Source organism: Conger conger, chromosome 2 (assembly GCF_963514075.1).
Source record: "Conger conger chromosome 2, fConCon1.1, whole genome shotgun sequence".
NCBI lineage: Eukaryota > Metazoa > Chordata > Actinopteri > Anguilliformes > Congridae > Conger > Conger conger.
Genome location: NC_083761.1, coordinates 42,996,378 through 43,024,176, shown reverse-complemented (window position 1 = coordinate 43,024,176; position 27,799 = coordinate 42,996,378). Strand labels below are relative to the sequence as shown.

At 41.4% G+C, this 27,799-nt stretch overlaps 1 protein-coding gene across 2 annotated transcripts; it reads right to left on the bottom strand.

Moving 5' to 3' along the window:
- Window positions 1–343: 343 nt before the first annotated feature.
- On the bottom strand, window positions 344–27,473 carry LOC133120106 (sterile alpha motif domain-containing protein 14-like). 2 transcript variants are annotated; one of them, XM_061230225.1, is made up of 10 exons: window positions 27,300–27,473; window positions 22,742–22,794; window positions 13,784–13,941; window positions 11,193–11,538; window positions 10,250–10,337; window positions 9,909–9,977; window positions 8,534–8,693; window positions 5,741–5,854; window positions 4,506–4,661; window positions 344–2,483 (listed from the first exon to the last, which is right to left on the bottom strand). In XM_061230225.1, exons 2-10 carry the CDS (start codon window positions 22,779–22,781, stop codon window positions 2,328–2,330), a joined length of 1,287 nt encoding a protein of 428 aa, XP_061086209.1. In that variant the 5' UTR covers window positions 22,782–22,794; window positions 27,300–27,473; the 3' UTR covers window positions 344–2,327. The 2 variants fall into 2 exon arrangements, with proteins under 2 accessions (XP_061086209.1, XP_061086210.1); XM_061230226.1 differs by having other exon boundaries at window positions 11,193–11,532.
- Between the last annotated feature and the right edge of the window lie 326 nt (window positions 27,474–27,799).

Genomic DNA, 27,799 nt, shown 5'->3' with positions numbered 1-27,799 from the left:
CATTGTTCATTGATTCATTTTCGCGGATAGTTCAAAGAAGTTAGACAATAGGCATGTTATAAATGTAAGTAAATCTACAATACTTGATCACATAGCATCACTGACATCATTGTATTGTGACTGAAGAAAAATATTTATTTACTGTATGGTGCGATTGGTCTTGAAGGGAATCGTTTGAAGCAGCGTTTTGTCTACTAAATCTGAAGTATCAGTAACTGGACAAAATTACCATAAGGGGGAATCTTTTTTCAGATCCAGATGGCCATGTCAGTTTTAATGAGCTGACAAATATTGTACAAACTAAACAGATGCAGAATAAATCAATTCACAACACAAAACTGGGAAAAGTTAAGAAATTGGTCTTTGTTCATACAAGTGCACAAAGACAATCTTGCATAAAAGCAGATATGGTTTAAAATATTGTATAATGGGAGCTCTGGGTTAAAAAAAAAACTTGAGCAAATGTGCCTAATTAGACATTAGTTGTATTGATAACCGTGGTTGCTACATTTTAACATTTGCATCTATCTATTATTGTTGTTTTACAAACATTAAAGAATTCTGTTCAACCAGAGACTTGCAGCACTGAGGCCCTATTACATCTTTAATATGATCAGTTAACATTCTCATAACAAATTTGTAATTTGTAAAATGTAATGTCTCAGTCAAAAGGAAAATACATTATGGGATTGTAATATAATTACAGCACTACAAATTGATTTTAAAACAAGTAAACCAATGCAGAACAATGATGCAGCATTCTTACACATTTCTACAGTCTACTTGTTGGGAAATAGAGAAAACATTGGAAATTTGTTCCCAAAGTTTCATCAACATGCATTCTTTGCACAATACAGCACTTCAACTTCAAACACAACAACAGTGACAACAGCAAAGAAAACAATCACACAATGTTAGTCATAAATAAATAACTTTCAAATAACTTTAGGACCATTCTTCTTCAATTAAAAAGTAGCAGTACAGTACATTTCTTCTACAGTACACCTCATATACAATGTGTGATCCTGATTCCTGATAGTAACATCACATGGTAAAGTATTAAATATAAGGAATATTTTTGAAATAAAAGATTATTTCAAATTCAACCACGCAATTACATACGTAAATTGTACACTCTGTTTCACAACGCATGGAAGAATTTTGCAATACAGTCCTTACCATAGAGCATAAATTCAAGTGAAATGGAATCTACAACTTCATATAATTTGAAATATATTCAAATATATTCCTTATATGTACTGGATTTTATGTTTTGACACATTCACCTTTTCCACAAAGGACTGCCTTGTAAACTTTCATTAAGAGGGGGATACCCAGTTCACAGTAAGTCAGCTATTCATGTTTTACTAACATTCAATGGCTTCTTCTCTTATTTAGATTTTGAATCTGAATATTTGGCCCAGATTCATTTAAGTAATTCACAGAAGAGTTTTATATCCACCATACTTTGCTCATATACAGAAGAGCTAAGCTCACCATGTTGGTTGCTTAACAATAACCTCAAGTAAAAAGGCAACAGGTAATCTCCAAATATACAAAGGCCATTAACAGCTAACTTTTCTATAATTCTTAGATAATACACTATTATTATAGCTTGAAATTAGTGGTAATTAAAGGAAGTAACAAAAAATACATCATAGTGACAAATTGCATTGCGTTTTGTTCTCTATCTGTTATGTTCATGGTACAGAAAGAAAGAAAGAAAGAAAGAAAGAAAGAAAGAAAGAAAAGAAGAAAGAAAGGGAGGGGGAAAATGTTGGCTGTAGTTGTCATAATTTGTGAGATACACTATGTCTCGGCCTATGGCAGGGGTCTTTAGGGGTATTGTTGAATGGTCTATTGGGAAACCTTTAAGTCTGTGACCAAACTCAGCAAAGACGTCAGGACAGGAAGGCATACAGCAAAATGCAGCGTACAGCAGTATAAATAATAGTTTATCCAGATTAAACCTGTATCAGCACTTTTCCTTCCAATAAAGTGTGCATATTCCTATCTCTTGCAAAGGTCAAACCTTATCAACCTACATTAAAGCTCCCTCTGCTGTATATTAAGTATATAAAAGGTGTACCCTAAGAAGGACAATATATTTAAATGTAGTAGATATTCAATAGAAATATTCCTGCAATATTGGAAGAGCTGAGTAGTTTCCCGTTCATACCACTGAATAGCTATGTGTCTGTGTGTATACTACATAATACATATGCATGTGTGTTTGTGTATGTGTGTGTGTGTGTGTGTGTGTGTTTGCGTGTGTGTGTGTACGTGTGTGCATGCGTGTGTCTGTGTGGAGCCCTCTAGTGGTGGTTCTAGCTCTTGCGTTGCTCCTGATCTTTCTTGCGCTGTTTCTCCTTCTGTTTCTCCAGCTTCTCCTGGGCCTTGCGCTCCTTTTCCGCAGCAGCATGCATGTCTTTGAGGCGGCGCTTCAGTGCACTGCGGTCTGATGAGCTGCTGACACCCAGGCCCTGAGTGACACACATTACATAGTCAGAGAGACAGACAGACAAGGTCAGTCTGTGTCTATTAGCACTCCTTTAGCAAGCCTTTCAATCTGTGACCAAACTCAGCAAAGACTGCTAGGACAACAAGGCATACAGCCAATATAGCATACACAAGTATAAATCATGGTTTATCCAGATTAAGCCTATGTCAGTACTTTTTCTTCCAGTAAAGAGTGCATTATTTCTATTTTTGGTCAAGGTCAAACCATGACACTGCATTAAAGCTCTCTGTGCTGCATATTACACATATAAGAAGTATACACTAACAAGGACATAGAAGGATATATTAAAATGTTATAGATAATCAATATGAATATCCCTGCAGCATTTCAAGAGCTGTGCAGTGTGCAGTAAATACCAATAGATGGCAACATAACACCATAATGCTTGAACACTCAAGTCATTGTATTGGGTTGAGGCCACCCTCAGAGATGCTAATAGGAAGTGAAGTCTAGGACAAGGTGAAAAATCATCAGCAGTCTTGCATAGCATTTGTCTCCCAAGCTCACCCAATAAGAGTGAAATAAATAATATAAATAAATAATAAATAAGGTTAAATAAGAGCACAGCCATCGTGATGGTTTACATGTAAACATTAAACACTCCGTAAACTTTAATTCACCGTAATCTATCCTGCTTTAAGGGCCCCTGCACCGCGCCTGCTTTCGGGCACACTTGCGGGTTTGTTAGCTGGGCTCCACCCTGCAGAGAGACTGCAGTGCCGCTGCCCCCTGACGGCAGATTGGCTGCAGCTTGAATTGACCTTGCCCCTCCAGGCTTGGCGCTGACCCATATAATTTTGATTCCTTGAGCTCTGCTCGACATGGATTTTTTTAAATCAACCGGGGGGGGGCTGCTTCCTGAGGTCAGCACCACCCAGCTCTGCAGCTGCTCTTCAGAATTAATGAAGAGACTGAGTGCACTGAAACAGCTGAGACCCAACGCTCTGGAGGAGCCTGTTTGCTGCTCAGTGTATACTGTAGCTTTACTTGGCCACAGCAGTGGACCCATCTGCTTCTGTGGTAGGGGGGTCATGAGTTCTAGTCTGACTAGAAGGTTCTGGTTATACACACCTCTTACTCACCTGCACAGCTTCAATGGCATTGACAGGCCCCTTGAAATTATCGTTGGTGTGGTGAGCTATAAATGCTGAACATATTGATTCCTGAATCTTGGCAGGACATTGTTGTTGTATTCTTGCAGAATCTGCTTTACTGCAATTGTACCACTTTGAAACACTAGCAGTACAAAATGGCTACCAAAATTTGGAATATGAAAAATGGAAGCAAGGATCACATGTTAACCTCCATGAGCGTGGCTCCTGGGCAAATTAATTGTAGCAATAAAAAATTGAATGGTATGGTATTACATATTAATTATGGAATTGGAGGTACAGATAGTGGACAAAAAGTGCAAGCACCAATGTTAATTCACTTAATATAGTGTTGCACCGCTAAATGTGGCCATTACTGCCTGAGTGCCTGGCATTGCGTTATTTTTGGGGTTTCGTGAAGACGGGTCATTTAACATTTTTTGACATTTTTGCCATGTCAATAAAAAGACCTCATACCATTATAGAACCAGCAGACACCTTCATTGCTGGAATTCTGCAGTGTTATCAATTTTTTTTACACTGTACCATGAGTACTGAAGATGGCACTTAAAAGGCTGGCTGATGCTCAGTACATGTATCTAATTACTTACTCTGGGTTTATGCACTAGCGAAAAAAACGTACTTGCATTAGCGGTGCAATTCTCCATCTGTTCAATAAATGTCTGAAGGCATGTCTCTAGGGCTGACTCGGCACATTTTCACAGAGTGAGGAAGTGGCCGGTATTGCTGTGGGACTGTAGTTCTGTGTGGCCACTGGCCCAGCTCAATATGGTTTGACCAGCTCAAGCTATGTTTTTAAACAGTCGATAGCTGGATGACGAGCTCATAGCCAGCTCGACCAGCAGTATCTTACCGCAGGGTGCCCTTCTCACCTTGAGCTTACTGCCATCCATCTGCAGCAGCTGCTCCCCATCGATGTCTCTGGCAGTGAATTCTGGGATGTACTGCTCCATATTCAAACCTTTCAGCCACTGACACACCTGCTGGGTGCTCCAGGTGGACACCAGGCACAGCGGCTCGTCCAGGAGCTGGAGAACAGGACCCAGGGGTGACCAAGGAGGACTAAATTAGCATGGCTAACAGCTTGACCACCATTCCTTTGAAATTTCCGTTGACTGACGACTTCGACTGAACTCTTCTGAGGTCTGAGGTCCCAGTAACAGTAATTTAATGTACATTTTTTAATTAGAACGACAGGTTTTAGAGATAGCTTCAACTTTTAAAATGGACACCCCAGTATTCAGAGGTATTGGATATAGGATTATAGTCTAAAATAATTAGCAACAACGAACTGTTATTGCTGTCTGAAAATGCTCTATATTGCCCTAAATTTCCATGACTGCAGAGTTTTGCAGCACTCAGAGTTTAGGGGCGATTTTTTACATCATATCTAAATTACGTTTAAAACAGCATAGTTGTGATTCAGGCCACGTCCATGAGTTTTATGTGCTATCATGCAGTGCAAGTTGCGGTGGTAGCAAAACAACTCCCCGCTGTTATCAGAAACTGGCAGCTACTACAAGCCTGCTCCACAGCTACGGTCTGCAGGGGCCCAGAAATAGCCGATTACAGTCGTGTTAAAATGAGCGGGAGCAACAGAGGAGCCAGCCGACTGATAAACGGGCTCTGGCCTCCACCTCGGGCCACGAGGGGTCTACCCCTCAGGTGCTGGCAGCCAGGCGAGGAACAGCGAAGGAAACCCATCGGCGGAGAGCTACTGGAGCAGAGCAGCCGGGAGGGAGTTTACTGGAAATGACCAGTTTCCTCATTGTCACACCGGCATGTCTGACTAGCCTCCTCTGACCTGCTGTGTGGGTTCCCATTCGGCTAGGCGGTGGCAGTCTTTTCTGACCAGTTCAGACCAACTTCCAGCTCCACATGGTTCAGCTGGTTGACCAGTTCAGACCCGCTCCCAGCTTGACATGGCTTGATCTGCTCAAGCTATGTTTTTAAACAGCTCATAGCTGGTTGACCAGCAACAAGCTCAGACTAGCTTCCAGCCCTAGCTGGTTGACCAGCATATACCAGCTCATGACCAGCTCAATTTTCAAGCCAGCATTGCTGGATTTTACAGCAGGGTGGAGCAATCCCTCCGGTGGGCACTCACCTCATCTGAAGACTGGGACAGGGTCTTGTAAGGGTGTGAGGACCGGGACTCTTCCACTGACCCGCCGGACACTCGCGGGCTCTGGGGGCTAACTTCATCACTGAGAGTAGACTCCTGGAGCAGTGAGAGGAGCCAACCAGACCTGGGTCAAATATGTCTGAAATTGTTCTGGAATCAAATACTTTTCTATGCTTCTGAGCTTGTCTGGTGTATTGGAACCTATGAAATACTCTCAAAATGTGCAAGCCCTGCCTTCTGTTCCTCTTGGCTGGCTCGTCTGGAACGTATCTTTTGCTGTAAAACTATACCGCATAGCCTACTCCTTCTGCCATACAGATTCATTAAGGAAAAGAACAATAAAGGCTAATCTCAGCTAACCGATTTGAAATATATAGTACAGGGTATCATAAGACATTTTTGATTTTCATATTTCACAGACTTCTTCACCAGAACCGAGCACAATTTATTTATTACAACCAACCTTTTCACATTTGTATCCGAAATGACCCCAATGAACATAATGGGATTAATAAAATCAAGCAGCAATTAACTATGAGCAGTTTTACAAGGGATAAGGTGGGCACATATTTCAGTGTTCATCACTGCAGTGTTTATCTATGTCCAAAGTGCTCAGCAATCGATGACTTTAGAGACACAACACTCCAGTAGAATCGGAATGACCAAATCTGTCCTCATTAATTACAGTACTCAACAAGCAAGTAAACTAGACCTGGATTGTCAGATAGGGTTTTAATTAGAAAGACTTCTCATTTCTCCATGTAAGTATGTGCCCATTCCAAAACAGCTGTGATGGAGCTAATCATTTTGCAAGCTGGGACTGCACAGCCATCAAGTGATTCTCATTTCAGGGTCGGATTTTTAATCCGTCTTTGAGCACGCAGTGGGACCCTCACAGTTTGCTACGGAGGGAAAGCTGCCGTACATTCACCCCCTTGACCTGTCTCCTTCTCTGGGGTCACGGACAGAGCAGGCCCAGTGCCACCGCCATGTAGCCAGGACCGGACAGAAACAGCAGCCGGCTCTCCCCAGATACCGCGCTTATTAGCAAGCCATTATCCCCGGCCAGGCAGCCGCAGGGAGTTAAACGGCCTTTGTTTTTCAACGGAGCCTCTAATTGCTATGCCAACCATGAGTAAGAGCCTTACATTGGAAAGCAGGAAGAAAAAATACAACCCAAAGGCTCCGCAATACATTTCTCTTAAGCATAAATCCTTCGTTTTTAAAATGCAAGATGATGCAAGGGCTCTTGAATGAAGTTGAGAAAGTTGAGAAGGTTGTGGTGGAGCAAAGCCAAAATGCACATTGTATGACAGATGGCAGCTGTTTTCATGAGAAAGTACAACAACCTGAAGATTCAATATTTATTTTCTTATTTTCTTTTTATTGCCCAGAATTCGCACTGATACAAGTCTATTGCAGGGCTGTGGTGCTCTGGAAGATACATTATTGCCATTTTGAGGTTCGATTTCTGGGCAGAGCATGATTTCTAATAAACAATGACCCAGGAATGATTATGCTGTAAAGCCTCTTGTTTAATACCTGAGAGTTATTGTTTGAGATAAATGTAAGCCCTATAAAAGTATATAGACTGCATGTCTGGATGATTAATAAAATGAATGCTGCCGAGAGCAATACAACATTTTAATATAGAATTTTAATGTACATTTTAATTTATTTTGTGTGTCTTGAATATGTATGTGCCTAATATGGATAACATTCAAAACTGACCATATAAACAATAACATTACCTTAGTCACGGTACTAATGTTTATGTTTATGCCACAGTAGTTCTGCTAGCTCAGACTAAGTTTAGACTATGCCTGTGTTTAAATCTTCTCAAAGCATCCATTCAGGAGGACTTGGTATCACATCACATATTCTGAGTGATTGTTGAACTAGCTAGTGGTGTCCTAGGACCAAAAACAGTGGAATGCAGACTTACAGGATCCAACTGTCTGTCAATAGGATGGTGAAGAGGTCTGTCAGAGCTTATGGCAGATTTCAAAGGCATGATGGGATGTTATTCTGCCTGTCTTTTCCCCAGTGCCTATGTGCTTGATTCCTGGTGTTCACCTCTAGTACAGCTCATATGTGTTCTGGCTCAAAGGTATCGGCCAGCCAGTCAGGCTAACTGGATGGTGGAGCCTAGAGGTCGTTCTCACAGGCCACTATCACCGAACCGCCTATATTTTTAACGGGACGCTTGCGAAACACAATCAAAATCTTGCCGCCATGCTTCCGCCTCTTGGCACTTTTTTCAATTTTCACCAATTGGCCACTTGACTTAACAATACACAACCACAAGGGCTTTGGTACTCTCCATTATTGTTGGTAATGTCACCATAGAAACGATTGGACATGTCCCAGTGAGCAGCCGCCTCTGACAAATAGCTAACGGCTGTTGGAAGCAGATGACCATGGCCTATGAGAACAGTCCCTTAGAGATATAAACAGAGGCTGATTTTTACACCAGTTTCGCTTGTTTGATTTTTGTTTTTTAAAATAGAGTTGTAAGAAAAAATGTCCATTCAACTTTCTTTTTCAATACCCTTTTGTGTTTGGATGCACTAAGTATAAATCTGCCTTGAACAGCCATTGTTTTCTTCATAGATTGATGAATGTGTTTAGTTGGACACGTTCATAAATCCATGAAGGAAACAATGGCTTTTCATGTACTACTTTCTGGGTATTCCCATTACTTCAGAAATGATAAAATACATAAAAAGTGCCAACTGGACACACATTTTGTACAGTAATGAGAAGCATGGATACCTGGGAGCTAGACTTGCGCGGGCTGCAGCTCTGCGTGCCTCCCTTTGGGGAGAAGGAGGCTGTGCTGCAGGAGGAGGTGGAGCCCCTGGCACTGTCGCTGAACCAGGAGAAAGGCACGAACGGAGGCCCGGAGGACCGGGAAGGGCTCTCCGATGGCTCCCTGCCGAGGGACACCAGACCAGACACAGGGAAGGAACATGGATATTCCACAAAGGGTATGCGGATATACTGTAGGTGATAATACAGTGCAGTGTAAATAACACAGGGAAGGAACAAGGATATTCCACAAAGGGTGTGTGGATATACTGTAGGTGGCTATACAGTAGACAGTAAAAATCTGTACTTTTTCGACATGAACCATGTAAATTCTACATACCATTCACCGGTATGTACAATTTAAAAAGGATGGAGGAATGCAGTGAAATGACAGAGTTTGTCAGCTAAAAATGTAATGTGAGGAAAAGTGCTTAAATCTATGGTGCCATCAGATGTTTTAACAGTCTTACACATTAGTTCTAGTAAAATGAGAAGCACCCACTTTCCCAGAGTCATGTGGGGGTGCAACAAGATTAAGACTGATACTGCAAAATAAATGCTGATACAGTCGCTAAAAATGTTCAAGTATTATAGCAGTAAAGTGTGCATAGCATTAGCACCATAAATGTACGGTAATCTACTGGCACCCCACCTGCCATGCATTTTTGTTTTTTATGGGAGTTTGAAACCAGGAAGGCACAGACTTTTCTCTTAGGACTGTCACCCCTCAATAACACAGCATCCCATCCAAAAGATAACAATAAAAGCATCTCTTACAAAGTACTTTCACTGACATAAATAAAATGTGTTTCAGATCCAGATACATTTCGGGATAGTTCAAATAGATAAGTAAATACATAGAGTTAAAAAAATATATGATTTCAGTTTGAGAGTTTTTGATTGACTCAGACAGAAGAATATTTTAGATACAGAATATAGGTTTAAATTAAACTATTCAAAGAATAATTGTATAAAATATTCTGTTCATGTGCAAGTGCAACCTCTGGAGGTGTAACGTTGCTACAGACACTGTAAATGTTTAAAATATCCTTTGTTGTATGGACCAATTATAATTAAATTAAAACTGAAATTACATTTTCAAAAACCCTAGCTAACTAGTGTGGCTAATTTGCTTGACTGGGAACCAGAAGGTTGGTGGTTCAAACCCCAGTGTAACCACAATAAGATCTGAGCAAATGTGGGCCCTTGAGAAAGACCCTTAACCCCACATTGCTCCAGGGGGAATTAGCCCCTGCTCAGTCAAATCAACTGTAAACTAACTGAAAAATAACTAATGTAATGTAATTTGTTTAAATGCCATGTCATAAGAGAATCTCACCGGTTGCCCACTGATAATCTGTTGGACTTCTCCTTTCTGACTTTTCCATAAGAGCGCCGCAGGGTAACCCTGTCAGGACAGGGGAATCAGTCCTTCATGAAAAAGCATACTAACATCAATATGGATATTGCTATTTCATTACCTTTCTCATACTGATAAGTGCACTGAATAGCTGCTTGGATTTAAATAGTTTAGTTTTATTCATACATCCATAATCAATAAAAAAGATTTTTCACATGAAATGTTTGCTTGCTCCAAACAGTTTGATAAAGAGCTAAGGCTAACAGCTAAGGCTCCCTAATTGTGCATTATGAAAGAGAGTATACTGTACAAATTCTGACCCCAGATCATGGAATCTCCTCTTAGTCTTCTTGTCCAGGATAACTGTCGGGCTGTCTGGCTCTACCAGGCTTCTGTCATGGGCATCATCTGAAACACAAATGCCTCTATGTTATGACTGGTCATTTACAGCTCATCATTATGCATGGTTTGAAGCTAACTGTGACTCAATACAGACACGTTTTAAGAGACACATTGTCTACCATACTACTGAGCTCACCCAAGCATGTTCAACCTGACATCAACCCTGTAGCTGAAACTGAGCACTTAATTTTATGCATTTATCAGATTGAGACCTTAGAATTATGAGGTTCTAACTGACAGTTTTTACTAAAATTAGTTAATATAAATATGTTGTTTATAGGGCACGAAATATACACTCACTGAGGACTTTACTAGGTTGACCTGTACACCAGCTTGTTAATGCAAATATTTAATCAGTCAATCATGTGGCAGCAACTAAATTTGTTTCTGCTTTTCAGATCAAATGTCACACATTACAACAGTGATATGCAGAAGAGCATCTCTGACCACACAATGCATCAAACCTCTTAAGGCTAGAAGCAGCAGAAAACCAATAAGTCTCATAAATACCTAATAACGTGCTCATTGAGTGTATACTCAAGCCATTTAGATTATGAATCTTGCTGAAGGGTACATCAGCAGCAGACCTGGATCAAATACGTAATCATTTTGCATTCAAATACTTTTCCAGGCTCGATTGATCTTGCCGAGTGCAATTGAGCCACCTAGAAGGTTTGTAATTTTTGAGAGTATTTCATAGGTTCCAATAGACCAGATAAGCTCAGTAAAGCATAGAAAAGTATTTGAATCCAAAACAGTTACATACATATTTGACCCAGGTCTGGTCAGTGCCCCATCCAGTCTGCAACCACTGGGCAGCACACTTAACCCCCTAGCCACCACACAGAGCGGTGTTCCGACCTTCCCCGTGACCATCGCTCTCCGGCCGTTGCTCCTGGCGGATGTAGAGTGGCGAGCCCTCAGAGCTGGGGCAGGACTTTGACGGGGAGCTGGTCGGGGTAGAGCACAAGGCCTCTTGGGATGAAGTGTTGGTGAGCTGTTTATAGCGTCCTCTGGGCACGGGAGACCCAGCCTCGCTCTCCTCCGGGGCGCGGCGGACCAAGGCGGTGTCGAAGGTGAAGGCGGGGCTCCTCAGGACGGGTGAGGAGGAGGAGAGCAGGGAGTCCGGGGAGGGTGACGACCCCCGCAGGGTCGAGTGGAGGGGAGAGCGGACACTGTGCAGAGAGCTTCCATAGCTGTCCTGTGACTTCCGGGATGAAGACACAAGTCTGTGAATCACTAATTCATCAGTGACATTAATTACATTAATTAAACATATTTCCCCCATTACTTTATGCTCAGTAATTCAATACACTCCCAATAATTTCATATAAAAGTGAGCTAATGGTTAGAAACATGAGTATCATGAAACGGTTAACATTAAGACACCTGGCTTGTTTTGGACAAACATCAACAAAGTGCTGTATACTATTCTATAGTGTATTTGTAATTTAAGTTTATATAGTTATTCTTCACATACAGTGCAGTCCGTAAGTATTTGGACAGTGCTACAATTTGAGAATTATCCTTTAATGGTATTTACAGCCTTGTAGGAATTACATCCCTTGTGTAGTCCCTCCATGTTAGCGCTGTTTCTGATTAGTCAGGTGTATTCAATCACTTCCACAGTGAAGGTATAAGAAAGCTTTCAGTATCTAGTCTTGATTCTAGGCTTTTGATTGCATTTGGAGTCTTCTATTGCCATTTGGCCAAGGAAGCCATTATGATGCTAAGAATTAAGAAAACATACAGTCAGAGACATACATACGTAAACAATATACTTACCTAAATAAATAGTTTGGAACATCATCAGAAACAGCTCAGAAGCAAACTGTCCAATTACTTTTGGTCCCCTAAAACAGTCGGACTGATCACCAAATATGGATGTAAATAACCTCAAATTAAAAGCAGTCTGCACTCTTACCTCATCGTCATTTGTTTAATTTCAAAGCCAAAAGATCAGAAATTGTACCACTGTCCAAATACTTACGGACTGCACTATATGCTGTAGTATGCTGTTTTTCACATGGGCAGTTGTATTTTCTCAATAGACATCCAAAGTTGGTAGATTCTGAGAATGCAATGAGCACATTCAGATCATATCACCCTCTGAGCAGTTCACTCTCTGAACATCACTTTTTGTGCTTTCTGAACACACACAGCTTTCATCTTCTAAGGTCAACATCCATTGTATGGGCATGTTAAGAATTACAGAGGAATCAGGAGATGGCCTTTACCACTGAAAAGTATTAGACATTTATTTGAAGCTTTCATCCAACATCCCATCTGAGATACAGTAGACAAGCTGGTCAACCCAATAGCTGCAGTAATGCACTAAAGTGTTATTTTGGCATACAGGCATGGTGGTTAGATATTCTTCAGAAAGTGTTTTTTTTTATATTTAAAAAGGAGATAATATTTCACCTTCCTTTCATATTCTTCTGCTTTATCCAGACAGGCAGAAAGTAGAAAAAAAAATATCTAGAAGGAATCGAAACTCGGACGGTGCCGTGGGTGGCCAGGAATCAAACCGCCAACAGAGCAGGAGGATTTGTATATTTGTATATGAGTCAGCCGGCCTACTGTGGCACATTCAGAAATGATTGCTTCAAACCTTTTTTGTTCCTTTGTGGTTTTCACCAAGCTTGACATAGACAACAAAAATAAATAAATCCAATAACAAATTCTCTGTCCAACAGGACAGAGAGAACAGCAGCTTAAGCACATTTGCATGAGCTTGTGAGTATTTTACATCCTACCAGAGATCTAGCAGTGATTAAAGGAGACATATTGTTCAACTGATGACAACTTGCAAGATTTGGATGCCTGGTAAGTCACTGGAAAGAGCAAATACACCTGTCGGCCAAGGAAGGAACCCTAGTTGATTTAACCCCACCCTGTGGCTAGATGAATGAAGCAAATTGTGTTCCACTGATGTGAATGCCCAGTTTGCACTGTGACTCAGGCCTGTGTGTGCTCATGGCAGTACAGAGCCCATGAACATGTGCATTCATTATAATCCTTGTCAAATTCATTCCCAGCCAGCACAAGCTGTTCTCACAAAGTTACTGGCATGATTCGTCAATGTTATAACATCACCAGTGCATTGCTGCATTGTGAGAACATTGTGTGGGTTCTGGTTTTCAACTCTGGAATTCTCCCTGCAGCACTGCCTCTTTTAGTACTGATTGCAGGACATTTCCTTTGACCCATGGACTTGTAAGCTCTTTTGCTGTTGATGAAAAGTACAAGCTCCTATTTGCATTTATAGAGGTTGTGTTTGCAATGTATCCCTGGTATAAAATCCAGCTATTTCCAGCTTGAAATTCCCATCTAACAGCTGTTTCAATACATAGCTTCAGCTGGTCAAACCATATTGAGTATGGAGCTGGTCTGAACGTGCATGTGGTGACAAATTGAGATGCTGTCACCTGCCATTGTTATTTCCACACCTTTCTTTCCAGACTCTCATCTCCCTCTGTAGAGCTGACGCTGTCCCGAAGCCGTGACCGAGATGGGCGGTGTCTTCTGGCTTTCACGGACAGCTGCGCCCGGGCCTTTTGCAGACTACTGTCTAGTAGTTCAGTCTCTGGAATGGCTTCATTCAAATCTGAAGGGCAATTCATCACAGGAAATATCAGCTTACTCCTTTTTTGTCCCTGACTGAATTTAGTTTAATATCTTTAATGTCTAGACATTGCTGAAAGGTAACATATGAAATCCACAAAGGTCAATTTGGTTTAGCTGAACTTTAGTCCCAAAATTTTAAATACTAGTCAGTTTTAAATATTAGTCAGTTTAATGAACATTGAAAAATTACACATTGTTGTAATAATTTCTTTATGAAAAAGGATCTCACTGCAGTATAATTAAATACTGTAATCCCATGAAATGTATCCCATATGTCATGGATTGACATATCACATTTGGGGGCGGCCTGTAGCGTAGTGGTTAAGGTAAATGACTGGGACACGGAACATCCGCACAGCCGTTGGGCCCTTGAGCAAGGCCCTTAACCCTGCATTGCTCCAGGGGAGGATTGTCTCCTGCTTAGTCTAATCAACTGTACGTCGCTCTGGATAAGTGTGTCTGCCAAATGCCAATAATAATAATAATAATAATAATAATAGGTAGCTTGTAATTCAGCTTGTAATTCATAAAGTTCAAAGTATAAAAACCGACACTTTGGAAACACAACAAATAATTGTCTTATCACAGCGGCAAACCCACTCTTTTGTGCTCTTTCAGAAAGGGGCTGACATTCAATTAATTTCCCCCCCGGCCTCCAAGACCTTAGAGACACAGCGTTGAATTTTGCTTATTTGATGGCCCCTGGTGTCAGGGAGGCAGGGGGCTGTGGGGTCACTGCTGCCCTTCTATCACCAGGAAATGGGGTAAAAACCAATTTGAGCCGGCTGCTTTAATGAGTGCTCTGGACAACCTATTCTTTGGAGAATGTTTTCAAAGGGCCATTCCCATCAGTCACTGTCTGCTGGATATCTTTAACAGAGGTATGTGATCTTTGCCATTCAATGTCTTTTGAAGAGATGACAAATGTATTTGCATAGCATTAGAGGTACAATGGGTAAGATTTTTGTGTTAAAACATTGTTACAAGACCATTGTAAATCCCTTCCTATTATTGAAAAAGACTCACTTACATGTTGACTCACCCTCTGCCTGTGTTTATAATCCTTAAATTTGGGTTTCAAAATATACAGTTGACGGACTGACACTCATTGTATAGCTGTACAATAATTCAAGCTCATTGATTGAAAACTAATAGCCACAACCAATGGAATGGGGGCTTATTCTAAAAGGAACGTGTAGCTGCCTAAATTGTACTCCAGACAAGCGATCACTGAAACTCTGTAGACTATTTCTTATTATCCAGGCGCGAAGAATACATATCTAGTTATAAAACAATACCAGTTCGCAATAGGAAGCAACAAGCAAATTAGCTATAGTTATCTTGACAAATGTACAAATCCACCTGAGGCAATACAAACATAGTAGCGATTGTGTAAGCGTTGAGTGTGGATATTCTTAAATTCGGCAAGCTAACTAATAGCTCATTTGCTTCTTGTTACCAATGGCGAACTGGTATTGTTTTATAACTAGATAAGCAATAGTATACAGAGTTTCAGTGATCACTTGTCTGGAGTGCAATTTGGGCAGCTACACGTTCCTTTTATTCGTTATTTTATTTTATATGTTCACCATCACCGTGTTCACAGAGAAGGGATGAGGGATAAACAGTGTTGTGGTTTGGAGTGCTCTTGAGCATTAAGAGTCCAAGATTACCTACTGTACCTTTAAGTGATAATAATGATGTTGCATCAAACCCGGTCAAATGCATCATTGTTTTGGATCCAAATACTTTTCTACACTTCACTGAGCTTGCCTGGTGTATTTGGATCTATGAAATGCTCTCGAAAAGTGCAAACACCACCTTCTGCTCCTCTTGGTTGGCTCAATTGCACCAGGCAAGATCAAGTGAGCCCAAAAAAATGTTACAGGTCTGTATTGCATATACACTCACTGAGCACTTCATTAGGAAAACCTGTACACCTACTTATTCATGCAATTATCTATCTGATCACTCAATTCTGTGGCAGCAGTGCAATGCATACAATCTTTTAGATACTGGTCAGGAGCTTCAGTTAATGTTCATACCAACCATCAGAATGTGGAAAAAATGCATGATTGCTGATCACCACCACATATTTTGGTCTTGCCCCAAAATATGACAGAAGGTGATATTCTATCAGAGATACGTCAAGCCCTTCAAAATATATTCATGATGAAAATACCCTTTGAAAGAAAAGCTCTATACTTGGGGAATATATCCCTTGGTTTGGGGAATAAAGATAAATATCTAATGGGCATACTTTTAGCAGCAAGTAAAAAAGCAGTGACACGGAAATGGTTACTTCCTGAAAGGCCTAATATTGATAACTGGCTAGATATTGTAATAGAAACGTATGTGATGGAAATGAGAAATCACTTTCTCAGTAAATTTACAAATTGACACATTTTTGAAATGCTGGGAAAGGTGGGTTGACTATGTGATTCCTTTAAGAGAAGATTTTGTACTAATATGAATTGATGGAAACTGTATGTAACCTTCTGTTTTTATTTTCACTGATTATTAACAAGATAAACACATGTATGTAAGGTAGAATGCATCGGTATTGTATGAGATACTGTATATGCTTGTACTCTCTGTCTCTGGTATGTCATTCCTTGAATAGTTGTGCAACAAATTGTGGAAAATTTATAAAGATTTAAATAAAAAAATAAAAATAAAAGAATGTGGGAAAGAATGTGATTGCTGGTGCTAGACAGGGTGGTTTGAGTATCTCTGAAACTGCTGATCTCCTGGGATTTTCATGCAGAACAGCCTCTAGAGTTTACAGAGAATGGTGTGAAAAACAAAAAACATCCAGTGAGCAGAAACGCCTTGTTAATGAGAGAGAATGGCCAGACTGGTCAAAGCTGACAGGAACTAGGCAACTAGATAATCAGCGCTGATTTTATGCATTGCACTGCTGCTACACAATTGGCTGATTACATAATCACATGAATAAGTAGGTGTACATACTGTGGATACACTGACTGAGCACTTTATTAAAAACACTTACAGTACTTATTCATGTAATGAGAGTTAGTAAATGCAAGTAAATGCAAACTAGATGATGATTTACCAGAAATAGAAGTTGATTACAGGTAAATGCCCATGCCAGAACATCAACAACCAGGCACAAAGTAGTATCGTAAGCTCTTCTGCATATAAACATATCGCGCACACACACAGACACAGACACTCGCCAGACCAGCACACTCGAGCTACGTGAGCCGCATACGGACGTGCCCGATCCAACGACGTGGACGCACACACAGCCCATCGGCCACAGAACTTCACGCCGCTCTCAGTTACGACCCATAAACCCCGCTGACACTGTGGAGCAGGAGGGAGATTCTATTAAGCTGTCAGCCCTGGCAGATTACCAGTGTGAGTGATGGGAGGCGATTCATCAGGGACAAAGTGGGCTGGTTTCTGATGGGTTAATGGCCTTCTGCACACTGCCTCTCCTCAGCTGCCAACTGGAACAAATGCATAGCTCTACAGCAGGGGCGATGCTATGAGCTCACCTTCTGTCATACTAGCCAAAATATAGCATTTTGAAAGGGTGGAGGAATATACAGTGAGGTCTGTAAGTATTTGGACAGTAGCACAATTTATGTTCTTTTAGTTCTGTACTCATTGGAGTTGAAATAAAACAATATGAGGTTAAAGTGCTGACTGTGACCTTCAATTTGAGGGCATTTACATCCATTTCCATCAAATTACTTTTGGTCCCCTAAAATGGTGGGACTATGTATAAAAAGGGATGTAATTCCTACACGGTTCACCCGATATGAATGTACATACCATTAAATTAACGGTGACAGCATTAACCTCATATTATTTGTTTCATTTCAAATCTAATGTGCTGGAGGACTGAGTCAAAAAAACAGAAATTGTACCACTGTCCAAATACTGGACCTCACCGTAGGTGTGTAGAATTGCAGTATACCCATCTGTAACTAACACACAAGCTGATTATATATACATATGCATGGCCATATTGGCTCTGTACATTTTACAGTAGATTGTTAGCCATGAGTTTTGAGGTCTGGGATTTCCATTCTTACAGGCACAAGGTGTGCCTTGTGGCATTAGTGAGCCATGACTGCAAAATAGTTGCCAGCAGCCAAATTCAATTCCACCTTTATTAAAAAATCATCTGATTCCTGGGTAGAGTTTATGACACAATATGTGCACAATATTCATTTTCTGAATGAATTGTATTTGAGACAATTCTGCGAATCACCATTGTGTAATAATAATCATAAAATCTGAAGATATAAGCTCATTTAAAGCAGAGTAATAGTCACAGTCATCCACAATTTGCAGTCTTTGTTGTGCTTTGTAGTCACATGGACCTAAATATTTTGCCAGGAAAGGACAGATTGTCACCTATTATCTCAAAATGGTTTTGCTATAAAATTTGCCCTTGGACGAGCTCTAGGCCTACAGTGGACTTCCTTAAAGCTCCATAAGCTTTTTTTCCAACATGCATAAGGTAGTAGGCTTCATGAATGATTCAATGGAATAAATTGTTACATTTTTCAAATAAATAAAAAATCTGCCAAGATTTCCAGCTTTTTTGTTGAATTCATTGTGCCGTTCGTCACCAAAACATCAATGACCACATTTGACAGTAGATATGAGGTGCTCCTTCTTGTATGCATTCCATTTAGCCATATTTTGTTCCATACTTTACCATAGCACTCTCTTCCAGTCATTATTCCAATGTCCAAATGCTTGGTTTTGTTTATTGTGCTTAGTAAGGGCTGTCTTTATGCCACCCTTCTAAAGAGTTTGCGGCTATGGAGGTTCTATTTTATGTTTTTCTTTTTAGACTTGGTGACCCCAAGACACAACCAATCACTGCAATTCATAAACTGCAACCCTTATGGCCTCCCTCACCATCTTCCTTACTGTCCGTGGGGATAATATGCACTTGTATCCTCATCCTGGCAAGTTTGCAACCATTCCATATGTTTTACGCCTTTTTAATATTGCAAGTTGTATGTTTAACTGTTTATGTATGTCTTTGTACCCATTACCCGACTTGTGATGGTCAATTACAATCTGTGTCTTCTGAATTGACAGTTCTTTGGATTTTCCCATGCTGATGGTTGACAACAGGAATTTGCATGCTTGATACTTAATTTTTATACTCTAGTGAAACAAGTCATGGAATGACACAATATAGTTCCTTTAGATTTAGCTTAACTAAATGAAAGTAAAAGTCTGTTGCCAATTTCTCTTTGTTTGATTTTATTTTTGTTTGCCAATAATTATGGTGCCTGTGGTTTTCAGAAAAAAAGTGATTACTAAATAAAAAACATTGAAACATGAGAGTAAATGTATTTAAATACATGCAGCCTTTTCTCCATATTTATTAAGGGTGCCAATAATTCTGGAGCCCACTGTATATCCTCATTATGTTTATCCCTTGCAGAGACTTGAGCTTGTTAATTAACATCTTAGCAATTTGTCTATATCACCACATTCACAAGGTTATGCACCTTGCAGTGTGCTTATAGGGTATTAATCACATGACTGTTGACTGGCAAAGAAAATAATTAACAAAATAACAAATGACCATGTTTAACCATGTTTGAATGCAGTCAATATTCAAAACACCGATTCAGAATATTTGCATTCAATCCAATTTAAATCCAATATAGGACATCAATAATTCAAGGTTTTTAGCACTTTTTAGCACAGCAGCATAAGCACGTATCAGACACAATTTTTGACAATAATAAAGGAACAAAATATTCCACATCTAGATCCACAGATGATAAGTACTTATAATTGAGGTTTTGACCATTTGCATGATTTGCCATAAAATCTATCCATTTAATGTGGCCATTTCCTTTCAGAACTATGCTTTAATTCTCTGCCCATTTTATTGCATTTTACATGTGTCCTATTACCTTTTCCAGTTACTTGCATTATTACTAGGCATTTCTGATTGGCAATTTAAGTGCTTGAAAATGAACTAAGCATTTACGATTTGTTATTTAATGACTTTCAATTAGTTTCCAGTTTTGAAATTGGAACTTTCTAGCCCATAATTTTTATCTTGACATTTGGAATTCATTTTTGAATATTTTATTCTTAACAAGCTATTTATGAGGTCTTGTGTAATAACTGTCTTTAAATTCCAACTAATTCTAGAAGTTCATGGTGCATGTAAATGTGGTTCATGTAAACCAGTGGACAGAATTAGCACTGGATGGCTTGCCAAGAACCTGGTTAGAATTCAGCTGCAATTCAAGTGCATTATTGTCTCGCTAGGCCAGAACCTTTTTAATCCAATTCTATTTAGTGTATCCTCTCTGTACAACTCCACAGTAATATTAGCTCAATAAAAGCAATGTATAAGCTTTAGATGCTAAACTAGGTGGAACAGAAACTGAAGCTGGGATGTATGATGCATTGACAGATGAACTGAGTGACCCTTCGCTTATCCCCTATCCCCTAAAGGCACATTGGAAGACAGAACATAGCCGTTATGCCTGTAGCCTATAGCTATTACATGTAGCTATAAAATTGAGTAACTCCTGTATTGGCAGTAATTGGATAATTGTGAAATTGTGTCTGTCTAATTGGTGTAAGTGGCAGCTGGGAAACAAAGTGGAGGCCTTAATGTTTAGAAGCTCTCTGCAAGCAGAGGCGATGTATGTCCATCTAAGCGTGATGTTGTCTGATTCTGCTTTTCAATACATGTTCTGTTCTATCCCCACTAATATCAGTATCACAGGAAATTATGAATCTGCCCATGCCAAGAGCAAAAAAGACTCCAGTCTGCACGGCAAGTACTGTGCAGCACAGAGTGGAGCACAGCTCTGAAATCCTGTTTGCAAAGGTTTTATTAAAATACAAACATCAAAAAAGTCAAAACAGGCTAATAAAAAGAGTAAATCTCTTTTCAGTGGGTGTTAACAAAGAGAAACAAGTAGATACTCTGCAGAGAGTCTGTCTTGTCTCACCCTGAGAAACCTTCATTGCAGTCCCACTGTGAGCTGCTAGGTTCCATTACATGACAAACATATTCATTCAGTATAATAGAGAGACACTGACACAGAAGCAGAGAGGTCTTAAGTCCTGTGAAGTCCTGAGTCAGGCTGACTGTCCGACCAGATTGGCTGACACAACGGGGGAGGGCACAGCCCCACTGAGAGCCGCCATCTGAAACACCTGTCATTTATACTGCAGCGCTATTTAGTCTCCTCCCGGTCGCGTTCGCCATCGCAGGGCGTCTATCACAAATACAAGAGATCTATAAAACAAGCAGTATCTGCGCAGGCATGCTGCCGCCAATCCGCTGCAGAACAACAGACAGTAAATGCAGTTGAACCAGAGCTGTTACACTCGTCAATTGACAAGAGAAGATATTTAACGCGATTTCCAGTGTGGTGTTTGCATTCACATATTCTGTGCATTTGGTAAACGCCGCCACGGTATGGGGTGCTACCGCAGCAGCCTTGGACGACTTTTCTGTGGACAGGAGAGCACTTTGCTGACTCTGTAAAAGCTTTCATAAGGCATTATTGCTCCCTGGTATATTAGCCCCCCACATCCCCACTTCCATTAAATATCGACTGGCCTGTAGCTACCCGCCCCACCCCCCATTATTGCATCCTTCACAGCTCGTAAATAAATCAGGAGGGGAGAGCAAATGAGACCACCGCCACCCCCAAACCCTGTTAGGGTGACCTCCCTGACCCGTAACTCCTTTCCTCGCATCCTAGAGGTATGCCCCTGAGGATGGAGAGAGGGGGATGGTAGATACATCGTCAAGGTTCAGGACAGAGGAACGAAACGCATACATGCAACAGTGAATGCAAGCCTTCACTTTAACCAATTTAACCTTATTTTCATCCAATGTGCTGGAGTGGCATCAATCAATAGCCTCAAGCCTACATTCAACCTACATGAACCCTGCTGTACAATTAAGCTATGCCAGCTTGACCAACTTGAAAATTTGAGCTGGGCAAGCTGGTCATAAGCTGGTCTAGTTGGATATGCCACATCTGTTTCAAAACATAGCTTGAGCGGGTCAGACCATGTCAAGCTGGGAGCTGGTCTGAACTGGTCAACCAGCTAAACCATGTTGAGATGGCAGCAGGTCTGAACTACCAACTACCAACAATCATTTCACGGTAAAAATCACATCACATTTTTCCCCCATTCTCATTTTTTTCACATGGTTGATGTGAACATTAATTGAAGCTCCTGACCCATATCCCATATCTACATGACTGTATGCATTGCACTGCTGCCACACAATTGGCTGATTAGATAATTGCATGAATAAATAGGTGTAATAAAGTAAAAATGTTCCTAATAAAGTGCTTGATGAGTGTATGTATACACACATGTTTTTCCTATTCAGGTTCAGTTTTATAATCTTAGACAAGGATTCATATCTTTAATAGGATTAATAGCACTACTTGAGAACAAATTTAACTGCAAGAAAGCAACATAAATTAGTTTCTGGTGCATCAGGGTCTTGGTGCATCAGGGAAATGCTTTTCTGGCACAGATGGCTGTGGTGTTACCGCTGGCCACTTGCACTTCTATGTTCCAGGAAGGTCTGCATTGTTATTACTGTAATCCAATTGACTTCACTACTGGTCAAGGAGGCCTAAACGGGTGCATGTTTCCCTGCTCTTTGAACCAGCCTGTCCTTACAAAGCTTTCACCTGGAGGACTGAGCGGCTGGATGTAGGAGGCCACAGACAGGCATGAGTGGAGGAGGAGGGCAGAGGGTGGAGGGCACTCACCAAAAACATGCTCATTCTCCTCAGCCTGTGAGGCAGACATGGTGCAGTGCACTCTGTAGAGAGAGAGGGGGGAGAGAGAGAGGGAGAGAGGGGGGCATAGAGAGAGAGGGGGAAATACTACATTAATATTGAATTATAGTGGAGTACCCGGATGAAACTGTACTGGAGTCCTGTTGCTGCGAAGGATCTGGCTAATTCTAAGATGACACTGTCACCCACTTAACCTGAATTTCACTGTACAGAGGCCCACTGATTTTGTATATATATCAAGAGCAAATCAGCACAACAAAAAAACATGTGCTGTTGCATTTCTTATAGACATCATATCCTTTCAAAGAATCATCGCTTTTTTTACAGCTTCATGATAAAAACACATCATTGCTCTTCTCTTTTGAACTTATAATGGAAATAATTCATATAAATTTCTCCTGCGAGTTTCTGACAGAAATTTCATTTTGATGAGCTGACATCAAAATGTCAAACACTCACTGCAGCAGTACTGGAGAGCGGGTTCTATAAGGGTCGGCGGTCAGTAAATGAGCACCTGAGCTTTCAGCATGTCTAATGGCCAGGGCCTGCTGCGCAGCGCCCATCATCTTTATCGATCTCCGGCATTTAGCTGACTGTTCCCCTGCTGACCCGTTTTCCATAAAACATGGATCGCAGAGGACGCCGCGTGAGCGAAGGGACCCATGCAGAGGGTTGTACATTCCAAGCAGGAAACGCTTACCCTCTCTGGAGTACAGTATCCACTTTGAGGAAACAGTGAGCCGTAGGTCCCATTACCTTAAAGGTACACTAGTTAACACTGTGTTAAAACATTGTTACAAGACCATTATAATTCACTTCCTATTATTGAAAAAGGCTCACTGACATGTTGACTCACCCTCTGCCTGTGCTTATAATCCTTATATTCAGGTTTCAAAATATACAGTTGACACATACAGTTGATGGACTGACACTCTGTATCAAAATATTGTATAGCTGTACAATAATTCCAGCTCATTGGTTGAAAATTGGTGCTAATTGTCACAGCCAATGGCATGGGGGCTTATTCTAAAAGGAACATGTAGCTGCCCAAATTGCACTCCAGACAAGCGATCACTGAAACTCTGTAGACTATTGCTTATTATCCAGGTGCGATGAATACATATCTAGTTATAAAACAACTAGATTGGTTCTAACTGCCACAGCCAATTGGCGCTTTTATTGCTTATATTATCCAAGCGAAGAGTACATATCTAGCTATACAACGATACCAGTTTGCTATTGGTAGCAACAAGCAAATTAGCTATAGCTAGCTTGACAAATTTACAAATATCCACTTAAGATAAAATATCGGCAATTCAAACATAGTAGCGATGCATAGTGTACAAGTGTCGTGCCTCAGGTGGATATTTGTAAATTCGGGAAGCTAACTAGTCACAGCTAATTTGCTTGTTACTGATAGCGAACTGGTATTGTTTTCTAACCAGATAAGTAATAGTATAAAGAGTTTCAGTGATCGCTTGTCTGGAGTGCAATTTGGGCAGCTCCACGTTTCTTTTTATCCCCTTACGTGTTCAATCATCCGTGTTTAGCTAAACCTTTACTTATCTCAAACTAAGTTACAGTTGCATCGTGTTGGTAGACTATCATATCTTAGATATAGCCAGCTAGTTACATAGCCAAATAACTTGCATGCCCATAATATAGTTGGTTAGTTAAAGTGAAAACTTAAAAAAGATTTTATATATACATTTCATGACGTCACCTGTTCGGCGAACATTTTCTTAACAGGACACTACGAAAAGACGGCAGGCTCTGTGTTGCGTTTGTCACTGTCAGCTTTCCAGAACAGTGCAGGAGAGCACTGAACTGTAATAACACTTATATTATGCGTTATATTCATAGACTGTGGGAATAGTGTTGTGGTTTGAAGTTGTTCGTTTCTGCAATTCCTATCTTGACCGTTAGGAGTCCAGTAAAGGGTGCTATTGTTATGTACCTACTGAAAACCTAGGACTGTCAATCAATTTATACTTACTGCACACAACACTGACTGATACAGTCTCTCCAGTGGAATCTATCATCATGTATTTGTCTATCAAGGTTCACTAAATCAACACACTAGTCATATTAAAGCAATAATACTGGGTAGCACGTGAACATATTCAAACTTTTTTCTGTTCGGCAGGAATGTTAGCTAATGTTAGCTAAAGGTTTGAAAAGATAGTGCAGGAACAAAAAATGGCTGACAACAGGGGAGCCAACGCCAAGAGAACATTTGGCGGTTATAATGCACAGCTACAGTAGCTAGCATTCTTGTTGAATCCATTTGTATTAAAAAGGTGTTGTTGGCAAGCTAAATGGAACGTTAATTTAAAATCAATTCAAATGTAGGCCTATCTGTTTGCTGCGAACATAGTTTTGGAACACATCATGAGACACATTTTCAATCTGGTTTTGTTTTGCCAAACAAATCTCCCAGTTATCCAGGGGTTAATATGAGTAATTTGAACTATAAAGCAGCTATAGTAAAGAGTAACACATTGAGTATAGGGGTCAATGAGAAGATAATATTTGGAATTGTTCAGTTACCAACCAGACCAGACTGACTTACTTAAAGCAACACCTTGCATCAGATATGTTTAATAGTAGTAGCCGTTCTATGTTTATTAGTAGTTCTAGCCGTGCAGCAGGTACAATGCAGCAGGAATGAAAGCAGTCTGGTACAATGCAGCTGGAATGAAGCAGTCTGGTACAATGCAGCTGGAATGAAGCAGTCTGGTACAATGCAGCTGGAATGAAGCAGTCAGGTACAATGCAGCAGGAATGAAAGCAATCTGGTACAATGGAGCAGGAATGCTGAACCTTGCACCACAAACAAAGCCATGGGTATGGATACGGACTCTCCTCGAGGATTCTCCCGTGGACCAGTGGACAGCCCAGACACACAAGGGCTGCTCGGCATGGTGGCGGGCAGTGAGGGAGTATGCAGCGCAGGAGAGATAAGCCATCTGTCACAGCCCACCACCTGCTGGCATCATGTCCATATGGGCCTGGCAGCGGGACGATGCACGAGAGCACCAAGAGTGGTAGGCGTGGCATAGCAAGATATGGCCCACAACCAGGTGGGCAGAGGGTGGACTGGTCACTGACTGACAGGCGAGTACCCATAACACACTGTGCCTTTCTTTCTTAATTTGCCTATCTATCTTTGTTCTCTCTCCTGGTTATCTCCCAGTTGGCCCTTCCATATTAGCCAAGCCAACTGGAAGATAACCAGGAAGCACTATTATGAGCTGCATACAGATATGGATAAGCGGATGTGAGATGGAGCTAAAATCTAGATAGATGACGAGATAGAGAAAGGAAGATACAGTGCTTTATGGAGGGGCTGACCCACACCCTGGTTGGGCAGACATGGACCTGAGAACCCTGATGAGTGGCAGTCTCTGCCCCGCCTGCCCTCCCACTGACTGACACTGACACAGGCTCCAACTCAATCACCAGGCCTTGCATCGGAGTGCCCATCGGGGAACAGGCTGTGGTTCAACATTCATGAGATACAACACGCATGCTAACCCCTCCCCTGACCCCTCAGGGGACGAGTAGTGGGTGCTTAAATGGGGGGCCTGTGCGCTGACATAGCGGCGACGCACTCTGCCTGTTGTCACAAAACCGACTCCACAAATATGACAAACGGGGACAGAAACTGCATGCTTTCTGATGCCTGAACCGTCCCGGGTGATAAAAAGCTAACGGGCGTGAAACGGCAGGATGCAATCAATCAGCCACTGTTTTTTCGTGGGACTCAAAATGGCTGATAAGTACGTAGAGACACAGGGAACAACTGATTAGCAAGATTGGAGAAAGATGGGGAGAGGGACAAAGGGAGTAGTAATGCAGACAGAGGGCATAGAGGTACAGACAGACGCACTAGTGCAACACGCTCGCAGCATGATGGCTTGAATGAGACTGGCATGCACATCGCCATTCAGTCTGAGTCCTGGTGCCCACCACAGGTGTCTCGTTAGCCCATAAGCCTGTTAGCACATTGCACACTCCGGGTACGAGCTACTAGTGAGAGTTGCTTGTTGCTTGAGGTTGCCAGATGTTGCAAATGAGAATAAGCATTAGCCTAAAAGAATACAACATGTGTTCAGCAGGAGGCGGAAGAGTTCAGAGCAAGACCGACAACTGAGAGAGAGACATAGTCTCACACCCCACAGAAAATCTCCTGGTTATAATTACTTTTCCTCAGAACAGTCATTGAATGGGTGAAAGACACCGCATGCTGCTTTGATGGCTAGGCTTGGATGCAGAAAGGGAAGTGGAGTTTCTTTAAGGTTTAAAGTTTATCTTAGTAGTCTGACATTTAGTGAAAGCCTTTTTCATTGCTGCCTTCACTTGAAAGAGGAAAAAACAATAATACAAAAACCCTCCTGCATCACTCTTGTACAGAATAAGGTAGAATGAAAGAGAAGGTAAGTGTGGGGGAAACCAGGGAGAGCAAAGGTGAGGGGGAAGCAAACAGAAAATGTTTAGGGATAAATCGAGAAGCCGTCAAACTCACCTCGGCGCTTAGACTGCGCGGCGGGACGGCATGGCTCTCCCCGCTGCTGCTCTGTATCCTGGAGACGTTGTGCTCGGATGTATCTGCTGGGCAAACCCGGCTTGCCGATCCCACGACAGCAGACAAGCACTGCCAGGGACCTCACCCAAGGACAGGGAGGAGAGAGAGAGAGAGAGAGACAGAGAGAGAGAGAGAGAGAGTAAAGGAGAAAGGAGAGGGGGGAGGAGGGGAGCGAGACGGAGGCAGAAACGCACAGTCAGAAAGGTCTAATCCCAGCCCAGCATTGACGACCATCGCTAGCCGGGCTGCAGCGTTTAAAGCTGCTCCCTGTGCATTAGGGGGGTGGGGAGATGGGGAGGGACCCAGTACAGTTGGGAACAGTGCTGAATACCTTTCGGCTGATTTTCAGGCTGGACAATTCCGAGCTGAGGGCTCCTCCTGTGTTACAGTGCATTCATGTGAAGTAGTCAGGAGAATAGACAGATGAAGCGAATGGCCCT

Bases quoted from the DNA above. Each gene is read 5' to 3' on its own strand.
- LOC133120106 (XM_061230225.1), bottom strand. From the start codon at position 22,781: ATGTCTGCCTCACAGGCTGAGGAGAATGAGCATGTTTTTG. The intron at 9,978-10,249 runs GTCAGAATTTGT...CTGTCCTGACAG, and splicing joins AGGAGATTCCATGATCTGGG to GGTTACCCTGCGGCGCTCTT. The intron at 5,855-8,533 runs GTATCCATGCTT...TCACTGCTCCAG, and splicing joins CGCGCAAGTCTAGCTCCCAG to GAGTCTACTCTCAGTGATGA.